At 37.8% G+C, this 18,041-nt stretch overlaps 1 protein-coding gene across 7 annotated transcripts in view; it reads right to left on the bottom strand.

The window, feature by feature from the left end:
- The window catches only part of MYO5A (myosin VA), a 185,942-nt gene that overhangs the window by 92,867 nt on the left and 75,034 nt on the right, over window positions 1–18,041 (bottom strand). For all 7 annotated transcript variants that reach the window (XM_032856449.1, XM_032856451.1, XM_032856452.1 and 4 more), the window contains exon 5: window positions 4,432–4,588. In XM_032856449.1, the coding sequence (XP_032712340.1) occupies window positions 4,432–4,588 (157 nt within the window). The remainder of the gene's footprint in view (window positions 1–4,431; window positions 4,589–18,041) is intronic.

Below are 18,041 nucleotides of genomic sequence, written 5' to 3'. Positions count from 1 at the left end.
TTTGCCCAGTGCACAACCACACAGACACCGACTAATAGCTCAGATCTGCCTTCTTATTCTCACACAAATTATCTTCAGGAAGAGCAAACCTGAGCCCAGTGGCTGGGAGACTTTGACACCATTTGTGCTATCGGAACATACTCATTCAGTTCAACAAAGAAAGAACTGGATGGGACTGGGGGCTATAAAAGCACACTAGGGTTTGCATTTCCCGAAAACTTAGTCTGTTTTATGTAAATGAGCTTGTTAAGGCAAATTATTACTTTTAGGGAAATACTGCTCTGGTGTTGAGTCTCTTTAGCTAAAAGCTTCTATCCTCTTATCCTGTGACAACAAAGGCCCAGTTGGACTGGTTTTTAGCAGAATCTTAGTAATCGATCATCCATTCAATTTAAAGTCATTTTCAGAAACCAGACATAGTAAAATTTGCCCTTGGATTTTGATAGCTGTATCTAACTTGTAAAACATCTGCCATAGAATTCAGAGACTGTAACTTTCTGCTAATTTTTATACAATTAAAAAAATTAAGATAATATATGCACTACTTTCTAACTTAGGTAACATGCTTCTAGAAATTTTTCTTCCAAGGCAAAGCAAAAAAAAATGGTGTAGGTAGAGAATCAAGTGTTCACATAATGTATGCATTAAATATTCAATAAAATATTTTATGTAAGATTACTTAATTTACTTGTACAAAACCTGAGAGGATCAGGATTAGCAGACCGAAACCATAGCAGAGAGAAAGACATGAAAAATGTTCTGGAGTGTTAAAAAAGCAAAACAAATACAAATGATGAGAACAGTAATAACACAGCCACAAAAAAATCAACACATCAGATTCTCTGATCAATCAAAGAAGGCGCATTTCACTCTCGGAAACACAGGGCAGGTACTGTCCTATTTTGCTTTGGCAATGAGAACACTGCTATATTTCAGAATAACATTTTTAAAGGGAAAGAATGACAGAAAGCTATCTTCCCAGCAAAGTAATAGGAGTAACCTAGTGTAGCCTAGGACAATTTAACAATACATTTACTTAGATATTCCCCTTCTTAATATGACAAAAAGTACAACAAAAAGTCTCCATATATTCCAATTGTTTTTATTTTATTTAGAAAAGGAAATTAATGATAAATGTAGGATTTTCTTTCAACACAGAATACTCCATCAAAGAGCAGATGAAAAGATGTGGTAATTGCGGCAGTGACAATGATAGCCACCGAGTGTTTACCAGGCACTGTCCCAAGCCCCTTCCCGCCAGCAACTAAGCAAGCTGGCAAAGAGGGTCCACAGCTTCTCCTCCTTCCCTGACCGCACCCCACCTTCCTTCCATATGCCATCTCTCTCCTAGCGACTCAGAGTACGCGTCCAAGGGGCTGAGCGGCCAAAACAATACTACCCTTGTGAGAAGCAAGGTCAGGGTTGAAACAGACCCCTTGCCTCTGTCTTTGAGTAAAAGGTATTTAAACATAGAGCAAAGAAGTGTAGAAGGAGTGAATGAAATAGAAGTCTGAAGACCTGGGTATTAGACCAGGCCCTCCCACCAACTTTCCAACATTTAATCCTCTGAGGAGCAGTAGTGTCTCCAGGCGTGAACTGACTAGGATAGATGAGCCCTAGGGTCCTTTACAAAACTAGAACTACATGATTATAAGCCTTGAACCTGATAAGGAAAGAAGGTTCTATATATAAACTATACTTTTTGTCCTTTTCTCCTAATTGCTCCCTCTGGCTTCTAAGTACTATATTTTCAACAGGCTTCCCTGATACTGTTATCATTTTAATTAGCAAGAAATTGTTAATGAAAAAGGCTTTGCGGTCTTGATTTTACTATTGATTTCAGTGAAGTGTTCAGCGACTTATTCTTCTTTACTAAAAGGAGATGAAAATCTTTAACTATGCTTATTAAAGATGTAAAAGAACTATTAAGACTCACTATGCACCCCAGGAATCTTTCCCTGTCCCCATTTTAGGATTAAAATTTCCTGGAGGAAAAGGAAAAAAAGAAAACATGGTAAAATGAGCAAAAAAGAATAATTTATCTGCATCATTCATATTTTGCAAAAGGAGTCTATCTGAGGATAAGGAGGGTCTTTCTAAAGGATCACGTGCAAATCCCATTAGCCACTAGGATGTGACATTAACTGTGTGGGATGCTCATTATCCGAGTAGGGGTTTCAGATTGCTGGAGACCCAGCCATACCATTCTTAACATGGCAGTAAAGGACTCTGATAGAGAAACACAGTCTTGGGGCAAGTTTAATGTTACAGACCTTCTAGGCCACATACTCAATATTTCATCTATGTCTTCTTCCTATGACTGCAAACCCTTTGTTACCATTCTTCAGCCACAGATTCCACTTTAATTTTTCAAACTGGGATGCCCTCATTTGTAGTCATTGAGAGTTAGTTCTCTGTCAAATTTTCTTAATCCAAATTCCCACAGAAAAACTACACAACAATATAGAAGGGAGTAGCTAATTATAACTGATGGCTTTATCTTTTTTTGTTCATCCCAGCAAATAAACTAAATTCTTTATAACTACATATTAAAAACTAGGATCTTGGGGCACCTGGGTGGCTCAGTCGTTAAGCGTCTGCCTTTAGCTCAGGTCCTCATCCCAGGGTCCTGGGATTGAGCCCTGCCTCGGACTCCCTGCTCGGCAGGAAGCCTGCTTCTCCCTCTCCTAGTCCTCCTGCTTGTGTTCCCTTTCTCTCTCTGTGTCTCTCACTGTCAAATAAATAAATAAAATCTTAAAAAAAAAACAAAGTAGGATCTATGACCATTTTAATCTCTCCTACTAACACAAATCTGTTTTGTAGAAAAACCAATGTAGCTATTTTTTGAATGAGAATATAGCAAGGTCATAAAATCTTCTAGACATATTCTAGAAGGTTCGTCCCAGACTTACATTATTATATGGCCCAGCCTAGACAAGATGGGATTCCCTGACGCTGTCACAATCTAGACTGCGAAATTCTAACTTTGGGGATTAGGAATGAAATAAACTGCTGCCAACTACACAGGATTTGCTGTTGTACCAAAAACAGCCAAACCAAGGGAGGAAGCAAAGCAAAACCCAGTTGTTTTCCGACCCAAAACCCAAAACTGGCTCCATGGATTATATTTCCCCAATATTAACAATGGCATCCAGAATTCTATCTGTAGCTTAAATTCTTTCAAAATCTTAATATTTGCTTAAAATCTTGACGAGTCTTTCTGGCACACACCTCTGCCATCCCCCCACCATCCTGTCTGTGCTATTTCAGAAAACTTCTCCAGTTCTCGCTGCACAGTGTACCTAGTCCAGGCAGCCTCATAACTCCCCCCGTAACTCTTGGTCCCAAGGACAGAGGTCCTCCTGCTCTGGAGGGCAGCCCCGCAGGCTGGGGCGCAACATCCTGTTCCCAAGTGTCACACACGGCACTGCAAACCAGGCACAATTACCTCTGAACCGATTATTGCAACAACCACTTGTATCACAGGTGCACCAGGCCAGTTCTAAACTCCATCTGTGTTTGGGTGACAAATAAGGCTTGACGAAGGGAAAAAACAGGAATAAAAAATGCTGACTTGAATTTTTAATAAGAGAGGTTTTTTCTCCCTGTCCAAAATAATTTCCCCCCATTAGTAATGAGAATTAGTTTTTTCCATTCAATGGGACTACTTACAAAAATGCGACTTTCCTAACATCGTATTAATAGACAAATAATTCTCTAGCTACAAATCCTGAAATACTCAGAGTCTCACACAAACAGGTCCACTTTCTTTGGCATGAGCCTTTCCACTTTGTAGACATATTTTGCTTTTGAAAGGACATCCTTCTGTACTTTTTCCTTTCTCAGGAATTTATAGCTACCGAATTTCTTTTTCTAACCTAAAGCTGTGTATTGTGCTTCACAGAAACAAGAAGAAAAATGTTTACAAGATCATGATTTAAGCTTGTAGTTCACATCTGGGGGAAAAAAATAGAAACTTACAGCTAAACAGGTTGTACTAAATACAGAAAATGAAATGTGGCAAAGGAATAATAAAATTCATCATGCTTGGGTATAGTGAATCCTATGAACTTCAGAAATGGGGAGAAATGAGAAACATACTTCTAGTACAAGGACCAATAAATTTCTAGGAGAATAGAAATTTGGAAAATGAAGTACCACTGCCAGTTATTTAGTGGCAAGTCAGCGGTAGGTTAAAAATGCAGAATTATGGAATAAAGTAGATGCTTCCATAGCTGGGCTTTACTCAAATGGCTACCTTCCTGACTTTCTACTTTTCGTAGCTCTCTTCTTACTAATACGTAGAAAAGTATTTTCTTACTTTTAGTAGCTGGGACAGCCCAGACTTTCTGACAGGTGCTGTTTCGATACTTTTTTGAGCAGGTTTCTTAACAGAACATAGTAAGAAGGCCAAGGCCACTGCTGCCTTACCTCCATGATGGGATTGGAGGCCAAGACCTTCTCCTCGACATTGGCTTCACTGGCAGAACCACTCACGGTTGCAAAGTATCGCATGGCATACTTAGCTGAGACTGTTTTTCCTGCCCCAGACTCTCCACTTACAATGATGGACTGATTTCGTTCATCTCTGTAAGACAAAGAAGAGTAACTAACAGCGCTGCCTGCCCCTGAATGGGACTAGCATTGTTTCCTCTGTGCTCTCCTCAGCAAGCCATGCTGAATCTCTTCTGGTTCATACATGCAGCAATGTGGGAAGGAACGTAAGAATATTTCCTAATAAAAATAACTATTTACAAACTAGCAGTGAACAGAGAGGGAGAGGAGAATATCAAGCATCATATTAGGTAGCATCACATCTAAGGATGAATCTGTTAGAGGGTCTCTGATATTTGTGTGAACAGATCTCAAGCACATTATTTAATTTCTAGACAATAATTCTGGTATATTACAGTATTACAACCACCTCAGAAGAAAAAGGAGCCACAGCAGGGGAATTTAGAAGAAAATCCTATTTAATTAAAATTACAAATTGTCTAGTAGTTAACAGTCCCTACATCATATGTTCCACAAACTCCAGTTCCTACTGAAAGTTTCTTCTCAGGAGAGAAGAAACAGTTCATTTATTTGTTGGCTGACTTCTTCAGATATGTCAGATCTCAAAGACTATCTACTATCCCATCTTTAGTTCATTCACACAATGACTCAAAAACTCTAAGTGATACACTTGTTTACAAAGACTATCATTTCTTTGAGGATAAAAACCCAAGTCATCTTTATCTTTAATATCCAGCACCTAGTACAAAGCCTGACACATCACAAGTGCTCAATAAATGTGTATTTCTTGTAAGTAAAAAGAAATTCAATGAACAACCTAATCTAAGAATAAATCTTTCTGCTTATTTCTTTTAAAGATTTTATTTATTTATTTGAGAGAGAGAGTGAACACTAAAGAGACAAAGCAAGCACAAGAAGGGGGTAGAGGGAGAGGGAGAAATGGGCTCCCCACTCAGAGCTCAACCCCGGGACCCTGGGATCATGACCTGAGCTGAAAGCAGACGCGTAACCTACTGAGCCATCTAGGCGCCCCTAAATCTCTCTGCTTTGGTGACAATTTCTACTAGGACAGAAGTAGAAAATCCCACTTCTTAAGATGGAACCAGCAATTAACTTTTAATCAAAATAACTGAACAAGGGCCACCTGGGTGGCTCAGTCAGTTAAGCATCTATCTGCCTTTGGCTCAGGTTATGGTCCCAGGGTTCTGGGATCAAGCCCCACTTTAGGCTCCCTGTTCAGTGGGGAGTCTGCTTCTCCCTCTCCCACTCCCCTGCTTGTGTTTCTTCTCTTACAGTGTCTCTCTGTCAAATAAATAAATAAAATTTTTTAAAAAACTGAACAAGGTATTTTTATAATACCAAAGGTGGTATTATTTGTGCTCTTAATTTACAAAGGGACTGGATCAGGATGACTTCAAAGGTTTTTAGTGGAACTATCCTGTAAGGCCACAAGATGGGGAAGTTATTCTACTACAGAAGATGATCTTTTTATCTTTTAAAAGAGATTTATTTAGCCAACAAATATTTATCAAATACCTACTACATGCCAAACATTGTATTAAACATTAGGGTTACAAATTAAATAAGCTGTGATTTGTGTCCTCAAGTGGGTAATGGTCTAACAGGAAAGACAGACTGTAATTTGAGATTATAATACATGGGATGGGGCACTGAAAGGAGGAAGAGGTGATCAGGAGAGGTTCCCTAAAGAAGATACCAGAACAAGGTCTAAAAATATAACTAGGAAAAAGGAAGCAAGGGATGCAGAAGTCAGAAAGCAAACATTCTAGGGAAAGGAGGTAAGATAAATGAAAGCTCAGATACATGAGAAGTTAGGAAAAAGCAAATAATTCAGTTTGGCTGGAACAGGGAGTAATGGTGGCTAAGACTGTAGAGATGACCAAGAAAGTGACCATAGAGTTCTTACGTGGGATGTTAAGGAATCTGAAGTTTACTTAAAGATAATGGAGTGCCATTAAACAGAAAACAAAATAATCCAACTACTAAAAATCACTCTGGCAGCAATGTGTAGTATGAGTGGTGAGAGTCCAGATGAAAATTATGGAAGTCTGAACAGAGGTTGTGGCTGTCCTGACTGAGAGAGGTAGAGATCTCTAAGAGACACCAAAGTGATAGAAGCCACAGTACTTGGCAATAAATTTCCAAAGTAGAAATTTAGGACTTTTTCAAGGAAAGGTTTCTTTCTCCTTTGAGAAATGAGGGTAACTGTCTCATTTTATAGACCTTGAAAAATACAGTGGGAGTATAGCAACTTGTTCCTGACACTCTGACTCTCATGTTGTGGGGAAAAGCAGGAGGGCCTACGTGACACTAAGGAATGTTTAAGTTCTATAGTACAAGCTGGCACATAATCCCTGTTTTCGTGAAACATCGTTGAACCTCATACCCACCATCTCATTTTCTTTTTATTTGAATTTCTAGACAGAACTGGACACTCCCATTTCCCCTGTTCATTCATTGCTGATCAAAACCTAAATCATCTAATAAAACAGTTCTCCTTGTGGCACCACTGTCCTTTCTTTTAGTCATTTAAAACATCCTCAGAATTCACCTTTTTCTATACATTAATCAAGGTACTGTATCAATAGTTTTTGGATTCCCTTCTACAATATGATTAGAAAAATGACCTTTTCCTAACTTGTGCATGATCAGCTGTCACTGCACCCTGTGTGACACCACTCCTTCCAACAGCAAACGAGGTGGGGAGGTTTCTACTGGTCTGATGAAAATATTAGTGGGAACTGCTATTTAAACTGTACTGTTTTTGAAATGTTATTTCAAGTCTTAATATCAAAATATTGTACCAAAAAATCTAAAAATTCATATAGCTCTTTCTTATAATATAGGGAAGAAGAAAAATATTAAAGGCAATAAGATCAAGGATTGTTCAAATGAATCAGAGGCTTGTACAACTACGTACATAGGATATCAAGCACATGCCATATACATTTTCTTTCCTAGGATTTAGGATACCACGTACATATGATATCAATCACATGCTATATACATTGTCTTTTCTAGGATCTAGGATCAACAGTTTTTAAATTTTTTAAGGGACTTTGTTTTTTTTTTTAATATTTCCTGACTTCTTGGCAGAGAGTCTTCCCATCTTTCCCAAGCTTAGCGGAGCTTCCAATATATAAACAAGCACCTAAAAGCTCCTCTGCATCAAGGCTCTATCCCTAGATCTGTCATATACCAGCTACGCAGCTTTGAGCAATTGTATGACCTCTCTGGTTTTCTCATCTTTTCTCATCTTTAAGGTTAAATAGTACCCAAAGTCCTTCTCAAATTCCAAAGTACTATAATCTAAAAGTCTAACTCTGGAGTTGTTTTTCAGATGCTAGATGGACAACAGCTTGCAGTCTAAGCCAGGGTAAACTCTTGGGACCAAGGACAATCGGAAGAGGACAGACCTACAGAGACTCAGATGGTCTTGAGTGGCCATATTTAAAATGGGCAACATTTCTTCTCTAGAGGGCCCCTGAATCTGAGATGACCAAAATCAATAAATGGCTACAAAGAGTAAAAATGTAAAATAATCAATTCACCTTTTTTTTAATTAAATGCAGGAAGTAGAAATCTTTATAAAATAGGTATATAGTAGGTACAATTTTAAAATGTTTTTCAGTTCTATGTGGCCATAGGAAGAAATGCCAAAAAGACAGAATAAGAGTAGACATAGGTAGAAGAGAAGACAGAGACGAGAGAAGCCTAACAGATAATAAAGACACACAAAAGGAAAAACAAGAAGGGTAGGATAGAGATGAGGAGAAAACAGACAAAAACATCAGGGATAAAAATTTTGTGGTTCACACCTGCTTATCCCCTACACAAAAATAAACCTAAAATGGATTAAAGACCCAATTTTGAGACCTGAAAACATAAAATTCCTAGAAGAAAACATAGGCAATAATCCCTTTGACATCAGCTGTAAAAACATTTTTCTAGATATGTCTCCTTTAGCAGGGGAAACAAAAGCAATATTTAAACTATTTTTATTTATTAGAAAAAAAAACTTTTGCACAACAAAACAAAAAAGACAACCTACTGAATGAAGGAAGAGATTTGCAAATGATATATCCAATAAGAGATTAATATCGAAACTATTTAAAGAACTTAACACAACTCAACACCAAAAAACCCCAAATAATCCAATTTTTAAATGGGCATAAGTCATGAACAAACATTTTTTCAAAGAAGACATCCAGATGGTCAACAGACACGTGAAAAGATGCTCAGCATCACTCATCATTAGGGGAATGTAAATCAAAACTGCAATGAGCTATTATCTCACACCTGTCAAAATGGCTAAAATCAAAAATGAAGAAATAAGTGTTGGTAAGGATGTGGAGAAAAAGGAACCCTTGTGCACTGTTGATGGGAATGCAAGCTAGTGCAGCCACTATGGAAAACAGTATGGAGGTTCCTCAAAAAGTTAAAGATAGAATTACCCTATGATCTAGTAATTCTACTACTGGGTATTTAGCCAAAGAAAATTTAAAAAACTAATTTGAAGAGAGAGAGAGAGAGAGAGAGTCACTCCTATGCTTACTGTAGCATTATTTATAATAGCCAAAATATGGAAGCAACCCAAATGTCCACCCACAGATGAATAAAAATACAGTATATAGACCCAATGATATGTTACTCAGCCATAAGAAAGAATGAGATCTTGCCATTTGCAACAACATGGATAGAGCTAGAAGGCATAATACTAAGTGAAATAAGTCAATCAAAGAAAGACAAATACCACGATTTCATTCACGTGTGGAATTTAAGAAACAAAATTAATGAACAAAGGAAAAAAGACAAACAGAAAAGTAGACTTTTAAATATAAAGAACAAATTGGTGGTTACCAGAGGCAAGGTGTGTGTGGGGGGGGTGGATAAAATAAGTGAAGGGGATTAAGAGCACACTTATACTGATGAGCACTGAGTAAAGTATAGAATTGTTGAATCATTATATTGCAAATTTAAAACTAATCTAACACTGTATGTTAATCATACCTGAATTAAAAAATAAAAATTAAAAAATTTTATGGTTCAAGGTGAATACCAGAGTCTACCCTCTTCTAGTCATTTGAGCTGTAAGTTTTATGTGGTTATATATATATATATATATATATTTACTGTTCTTTGAAATTTTGCATATCTTATCAGCCAGTATTTATAATCCTTCAAGTGTTCCTGTTCTTTTATTACAAGAAAGTTTTTTCTACTTTTGAGAGGTAGATATCACTTCAAAACCCTGATAAAAACACATTAAAGAACAGAGATTCTCCACTCTTCCTCAAAGTCAGATCAATCTGGACTGTCTTAAGGACACATGAAGCAAAGATTTATGATTTCTGGCTTGGCCAGTTTTCTCAAGGGCCTCTAGAGTAATCCTAAATATCTGGGTACTGGGTGCCTTTGGAGGTAAGCTCTTCTGACCTGTTTTATCAATGGTGGTTCCAGAGGCTCTAATGTGAACTAAAAGCCCCTAAAAATACTGCTTCATTCATTTATTCAACAAACATGTAATGAGCAGTCACAATGTGCCAAACATTTTGAGAAGATAAAAGACTCTGGGATCATAGCCTTTTGAGAGAGACTGAAAGTATAGTTAAAATGAAGCACTTCATTACTTCATTCCATTTTAAAAGGAGGTCTACCCAGGATACCACCCAGGATGGAAGTGGTGGGAGATGAGAGGAGGGGATGTCAGGAAATGCTTTCTTAAAAAGGTGATGCTTTCATTGACTTTCACATGATGATTAGGAGAAAACTAGGTTGTATGGGAAGAATGCAATGGGAATGAAACTACGTAGTGGCACCTGAAACCTCAGGAAAAATTTATTCAAGAACAGAATATCCACTCTGGGTTGATGAAAGAGAAGAGTTTCACTTTAGTCCATTTCCTTCCTTGGTCTTCGGTCCTTTTATTCAGTATATCTGTATCTAATTGGTCTGTCCAGCCTTTTCTTATATCTACTCAGTTTTCATTTTACATCAGGTGTATATAGATTTTCCTTCCTTTAAAAAAATGTAATCTCTCTAGTCTATCATGGTCATACTGAATATTATTCGTATTTTCTAAGACCATCAACTTGTTCTCTGCAAATTTAATGAGCATATTTTTCAGTCACATCCTGATCACTCAAGACTAAACTAAGTAATGCCAACCTCAGGCCTGACTCATATGGAACACAATTTTATATTTCCACCCATGTTGATATTGACTTTCTGATAACCACTGGGTGTTGCTGTTTACCTTAGTTAAGTATACAAGCACCTACACCTAATTTTTAGCTTATAAGTGAACATGTGTGCATGAAACAAAATCTCGAGTTTTACTTTTTTTCAGGCAAACAATCTAATTGTTTCTCCCTTATCTGAGCCCTTGTTAAAAAGAGAAAATACTAAGTTCATGTGATCTAAAGCTTTCTTCCAATGCCATGCCTTTAGTGTGATTACGTGGCTTCACTTGAGATTCTAATCCCTATCTCTCTTGTTAAGAGCTGTTAAATTTTTCTACATCATTATCACTCATCAAAATCAAGCTGCTATGCTCTGTGTTTTCATGATTTCCAGTTTTGATGAATCTCAAGAACACTTTTTTTTTAGTTTTTATTTTAATTCCAGTTAGTTAACATACAGTGTTATATTAGTTTCAGCTGTACAATACAGTGATTCAACAATCCCATAATATCATCTGGTGCTCATCACAAGTGCCCTCCTCCACCCCATCACCCATTTCACCCAACCCCCATCCACCTCCCCTCTGGTAACCATCAGTTTGTTCTCTATAGTTAAAGAGTCTGTTTTGTGCTTTGTCTATCTCTCTCTTATTGTTTTCCCTTTGCTTGTTTGTTTTGTTTCTTAAATTCCACATATGAGTGAAAGCATATAGCAATTGTCTTTCTCTGACTTATTTCAATTAGCATTATACTCCCTAGCTCCAACCATTCAAGAAGAAAAGATTTAAATTCTAAAGGTGACATCAGACAATGACTTCATAATGACAATATTTAGTACTATTTTTTAAGTTAAATATTTACTCTAAAAAGATGTGCAGGCAGGGGCGCCTGGGTGGCTCAGTGGGTTAAAGCCTCTGTCTTCGGCTCAGGTCATGATCCCAGGGTCCTGGGATTGAGCCCTGCATCGGGCTCTCTGCTCAGCAGAGAGTCTGCTTCCTCCTATCTCTTTCCGCCTGCTTCTCTGCCTACTTGTGATCTCTGTCAAATAAATAAATAAAATCTTTAAAAAAAAAAAAAAAAAGATGTGTAGGCAGACTGGTGAAAGCTGTGCTTTAGAGAGGCAGAGACACTATTCAGGAAATGGAAAGAAATGTTTCCTAGAGATATGTACTAAGGTCAGTCAGTTCCTACTGAGGAACCGCTCACATGGCATTAAGATCTTCTCTGGTCAAACTGACTTCTCTGTGCCATCACTCCAGAGCCCATAAGATTAATGTAACGAGGCCATAACACAAATATGCAGTTACATATGTTTGTGACTTTTATAGACTTGTATTACCTGTATTTTATTCCTTCCACAGCCTTATGGGGTAGCTAGTGCCCACTAAGTGCCACATTTATATGTAAAGAATCCTGAAGAGCAATCACATACCAGGCACTAAGCTAGTCTCAAACCAAAACCTGGGTGGGATCATGAAAAATACATAAAAATCAGACAGATGAAGAAGCACAGAAAAGGATATTCTAGACTGAATAAAATGTGCACAAATACAAGTATGCAATGTTAGTTTGAGGGAATAGGTGTGTTAAGAAGAGGGGATTGTAGCTGAAAGTAAGAAAATGAAATGACAAAGGAGAAAAGCTTTGGGGTCTCAAAGCGAGAACCACATCTCCACTTCCAGATGCTGTTTATTAGCACGATAGTCTGACAAGTTATTTTCCTCAGTTTCCTCACCTGTAAAGCAGGGGTGATGATGCCTGCTCCCAGGATGTAAGGAAGATTAGAGGAAACACGCCTGACACCATGCTTGGACACAGCAGGCATCGAAACATGGCAGTTATTAATTAATGTAAGTTAATCCACCTTTATAGATCATACATGAGATTCCTCATCATATAGCATATATTATTTCAAGTCTATTTGCATAAATGGGATACTTGGTACCACAGGGCAGCTGAGTCACTGTTGGTAACAGGGGAGCTTTTATAATCTGTACCAGCCCTCAGGCAAGGAGCTCCGGACAGCGATGCACACAGAGACTCCCAGCCATGTGAAAGAAGGAGCCACCCTCAGAAAAGGCCTAGCAGTGAACAGTCAAGAGGAATCAACTAGATGAGAGGCTGAAGTGGATGAGAAGAGAATGGAGACATAAAACTCCATAATGATGAAGACGTGATGACAGTAACGCCTATACTGCAAGACTTACCATTTTTTAAAGAGTGTATTTTTAACATTTTTATTGAGGTATAGTTGACCTATAATGTTACATTAGTTTCAGGTGTACAACATAGTGATTCAGTAACTCTCTCTGTTATGCTATTCAGAGTGCTTTTATGTTTATCATTTAAGATAATTTTCACCTTTGAAGTAAGCACGACAGCATTATTTTTTCTGTGTTATGGAAAATATTACTATTTACTATTAGTTAGATGGGTTATCTAAGGTTAGAGCAGAGCTCTACGAATGACATCACATACTGCATCCCCTGGTTTCCAAGAAGAAAGTACACCATGCTCCTCCTGCTCTGCTCCACAGCTCCTGACCAGTCTGCTCTGCACTAGGAAGAGCAACATGCTTATTAATTAGTCTCCATGGAACAGAAAGGTAACAAATGCACACCACACAACAGCGTTAAATGTCAAGGTAAACCAGCCAGTGAAACTGTTCCATTGTGTCGGCAATAAAACTGAGACCAAGGCAGACAAGGAGATTTAACCTTGTGTAGTTATTTACTGATGCAGTTGTGATTCATACAGGTATCTTTTTGATTACACCAAGGTTATACATGTAAGTATCTAATTTATTTCAAGAAAACCCATAAATGAAACTTAGTAGAAAAAATTTATTTACCATTCCCAATGTGGAAAAAATATACCACATTAAAGTATTTAAGAAATACTGGTTTTAAGGAAACAAAAGAAAAAAAGCTTTTGTTTTAAGGAAAATAATATTGTCATTTAGTTACCAAAGAGCAGTCAGTTCCAGCATGAGAAAAGACTGATATAAATGGGACACAAGGATATAAGAAGAAAAACAGACAGAGCAGCCCACTGACATTTTCTCTTCTGTAAGTCAACGAGACTATTAAAGTAAGAGGCCTGACTCTGAAGGTGTTCTATGAGGACACTGTTCTCTGTAAGGGACATGCTTAAAAAGGAGTCCCGAGTCAAGGATCCTGGTTATTGCTACTCTCTCACTGGGGAAGAAATACCTCTGTCAGCTTTGCTTGGAGGATAGATATCAAAAATAAAACTCCAACCCTTCCTCCACCCATGCTCCCACTCCACATGTACAGCCTGCTCTTCCTTCAATAACCTCCGTCTCAGTAAATGGCAACTCCCACCCTTCAGGTGCTTAGACCAAATACCTTGCCACCATCCCAGACTACTCTCTTTCTCTCATAGCCTCACATAAGCAAGGCTTTGTCCATTCTTTCTTAAAAATACATCCAGAGGGACACCTGGGTGGCTCTGTCAATTGAGCATATGCCCTCGGCTTGGGTCATGATCCCAGGATCCGGGGATCAAGTTCCACATCAGGCTCCCTCTCCCTCTGCCTTATGCTCCCCCTGCTTGTAACCGCTCTCTGACAAATAATTAAATAAAATCTTAAAAAAAAAATACATCCAGAATCCATCCATTCACTTTTACCTTCTCCATAAATATTTCTTTAACTAGATTATCATTATTTCTTGCTTGGATCAATACAAAAATCTCCTAACTAGTCTTCTGGATTCTACCCTTGTCCCAACACCAATTGTTGTTTTAATTTTTGCTTGTTTTTCTAACTAGTTTTGATACTATTTCAAACTTGTGGAAAATTGCAAAACTAGTAAAATAAACTCCCATATATGCTTTACTCAAATTCACCAATTGTTTAGGTTTTGCTTGTTTGTTTTTTTAACTTCTCCGTTTCTTTTATTTTTATATTTTCTGAAATATTTAAGAGTGGGTTACAGACACGATGCCTCCTATACAATTTAGAGTAATATACTTCCTCAGAACAGTGACAGGCTTTTACCTATTCACAATAATCAAAATCATGAAATGTAGTACTGATATAGTTAGTAGTATTTAGTCTATGGTCTATACTCTAATTTTATCAACCATCCAGCAATGTTGTTCCCTACATAGTTACCTTTCCTCCCCAATCACCAAGGATTCAATTCAGAATATTCATTGCACTTTACTAGCATATAATGCTCATCTCCTTTAATCCTAAACAGTTCTTCAGCCTTTCTTTGACTTTTTTGATCTTCATAATTTTGAAGAGCATATACAAAAATACATTTATTTTGGAGAATGCCCTCATTTTCAGTTTTTCTGGTGTTTCCTCCCAATTAGATTCAGGACATGCATTTTTGGCAGCAATCTACGGTCGATTTTTATCATAGCTGCAAGATCAAGCCATTCCTCTGCTCAAAACTCACACCCAGAGAAGAAGTCAAATTTGCTACAATACCCCACATGGCCTTGTAGGGTCCTTGCAGTTGATGATCTCTCTGCCTGGAATATTCTTCCTCAGATATGTGAATGGTGCACTCTATCCTTTCCTTCATGTAATTATTCAAAAGACAGTTTTATTTTTTATGGAAGTAGATAAGTTGATACCAAAGTATATACAGAAAAACAAACATCTAAGGATAGCCAGGAAAATAATGAAAAGCACAGACTATGAGAGGGTTTAATGATACCAAACATTAAAAAATATTATGAAGGGGTGCCTGGGTGGCTCAGTTGATTAAGTGTCTGACTCTTGATCTCAGCTCAGGTCTTGATCTCAGGGTCATGATGAGTTCAAGCCCCACGCTGGGCTTGGAGCCTACTTTAAAAAAAAAAAAATACTACAGAGGCACAAAACATGAAAAAACCTAGGATAGGCTAAATGGCATCTGAAAGAACTGGAGCAAAATGGGTTTCTTAATAAGTGATGCTGGATAACCAGATAGCCATTTGGAAAAAAGATAAATTTAGATCCATATCTCATATCGTACAAAAGAATAAACTTCAGGGGTGCCTGGGTGGCTCAGAGGATTAAAGCCTCTGCCTTCGGCTCAGGTCATGATTCCAGGGTCCTGGGATTGAGCCCCACATCGGGCTCTCTGCTCAGCAGGGAGCCTGCTTCCTCCTCTCTCTCTGTCTGCTTCTCTGCCTACTTGTGATCTCTGTCTGTCAAATAAATAAATAAAATCTTTTAAAAATTTAAAAAAAAAAAAGAATAAACTTCAATTGAATCAGGGATCTAAAGGTACATTATAAAACAACACAAAGAGTAGGAGAAAACATGGATGAGGGGCACCTAGATGGTTCAGTCATTAAGCATCTGCCTTCAGCTCAGGTCATGATCCCAGAGTTCTGGGACTGAGTCCCACATCAGGCTCCCTGCTCAACGGGAAGCCTGCTTCTCCCTCTCCCGCTCCTCCTGCTTGTGTTCGCTCTCTTGCTGTGTCACTCTCTGTCAAATAAATAAGTAAAATCTTTAAAAAAAAGAAAGAAAGAAAACATGAATGAATTTCTCTTTTATCCTGGTATAGGTAAAGGCTTTTAACAACGACTCAAAATACAGAGTAATAAAAAAAAAAAGACTGATTATTTTGCATAGAAAAAAATACAGCATAAACAAAATCAAAAGAAAACTTGTAAGTAGGATGGGGAGTATTTGCAATATGGTATATAGGCATATATAGGCAAAGGGCTAATATCTCTAACATATTTTTTAAAATTCTTAAAATTGAAGATCAAAGGACTAAAAACACAATAGAAAAATTGAAACAGACATGAATGGACAGTTTACCACATAAACAAAGAAATAAATACATCAATAAAAAGTCTCTTAAACACATGTAAAGATGTAAACTCACGCATATTTAAAGAAATACAAATGAAAACAACATTGAGATACCACTGGATAGTGAAGAACTAAAAAGAAAGACTTTTTGTTGATGAGGCTATAGGGAAGCAGGGACTCTTGAACATTTTTGGCAGAAATACAAACCAGTACAAATCTTCTAGAGGGAATTTTGTAGGCAATACCTACAAAACTACATTTACACCTAGATTTTGACCTAGCAATGTCAATGGCTGTTAAAATTAGTAAAGTGAAAGTATAATGAGAAACAGGATATTTGCACAGTCTCAAAGTATTTTCCTATAATACACTTACTAATTTCAAAGTTTAAAATAAGTAATTATAGTAAAGGAATCTGGTAGATACCGCCATAACCAAGCGATCGAACTTAACATCCCCAGTAACTGTCTCCTCTATATGCATGGCTAGCCTCGATCTAACCCAGAGAAAACCTTAAACTTTCAGAGCGGGAAGGATTTTTGCAGTCTGTTTTGCCTAATTCTACTATTGCTGTGTCCTCAGGGTCTACAAGATAGCTGGCTAGCACTCTTCCAAAGTGTCAAAGCCATGAAAGGAAAGAGGACTAACAGATGGCTCTAGATAGGAGGAGCCTAAGGAGACAGAACTAGGTGCAATGTATGATTCTAGATTGGATCCTAGACCAGAAAAAGGACATCAGAGGGGAAATGATGTGATCAAGATTTTTAGACTACTTAATAGTATTATATCAATGTGAATTTCCTTGTTTCAATTACTTACTACAGCTGGATGTAGGGTATACGGTACCTCTGTGTACTGTTTTTCCACACTTAAGCTCAAGATTTTTTTTTACGTTTGAAAGAAAAAAAGTGGGGGGAGAGACAGCTTTACAAGGAGGCTTTCCCTGAGCCTAGCAGATATGCCCTTTGGCTCACCTAACATTATCTACTTCTCTGACTTTATTTTCCAGAAAAGCACTTATTAATATGTGACAAACTGTGTGTCTTATTTACTTTTATCGTTTATCATGCCTCACTTCAGGAGAGTAAGAATTTTTGTCTATTTGTCTCACTTGTCTGCTGCTCTGTCCCATGCCTGGGACAGTGTGTTGGTGGTGTTCAGTAAAGGTCTACTGAACAAGTAGCCATTACCTTCCCTGAAGTTGTAGGGGCCTCTAAGGGTACCAGGTCTCACATGTGGTGAATATGGCACATCTCCACTCAGTAAGGAAAAGATGATAAGGAAGGATCCTGCAATATCTAGCTCCCACTGTATGCCTAAGAGACATGGTCTGTTTAGCAGCGGCAGCACATCTTATGTGCACAGATTTACTTATATACATGGTGGACTTAGGAAGACTTAGGAACAACTGAAGCATATTTTAAAACTGGCTCAGAAACAGAACTGAGCAAAGGGGAAAGCAGCAAGCAAACCTGCAGTAATCACATTGACTGGCTGAGTCACAGGGGAATAATTCGGGGGACGGGGGAGTTACG

Source organism: Lontra canadensis, unplaced genomic scaffold (assembly GCF_010015895.1).
Source record: "Lontra canadensis isolate GAN:19392208 unplaced genomic scaffold, GSC_riverotter_1.0 scaffold12, whole genome shotgun sequence".
Lineage (NCBI taxonomy): Eukaryota > Metazoa > Chordata > Mammalia > Carnivora > Mustelidae > Lontra > Lontra canadensis.
This window is presented reverse-complemented; position numbering and strand designations above follow the sequence as displayed.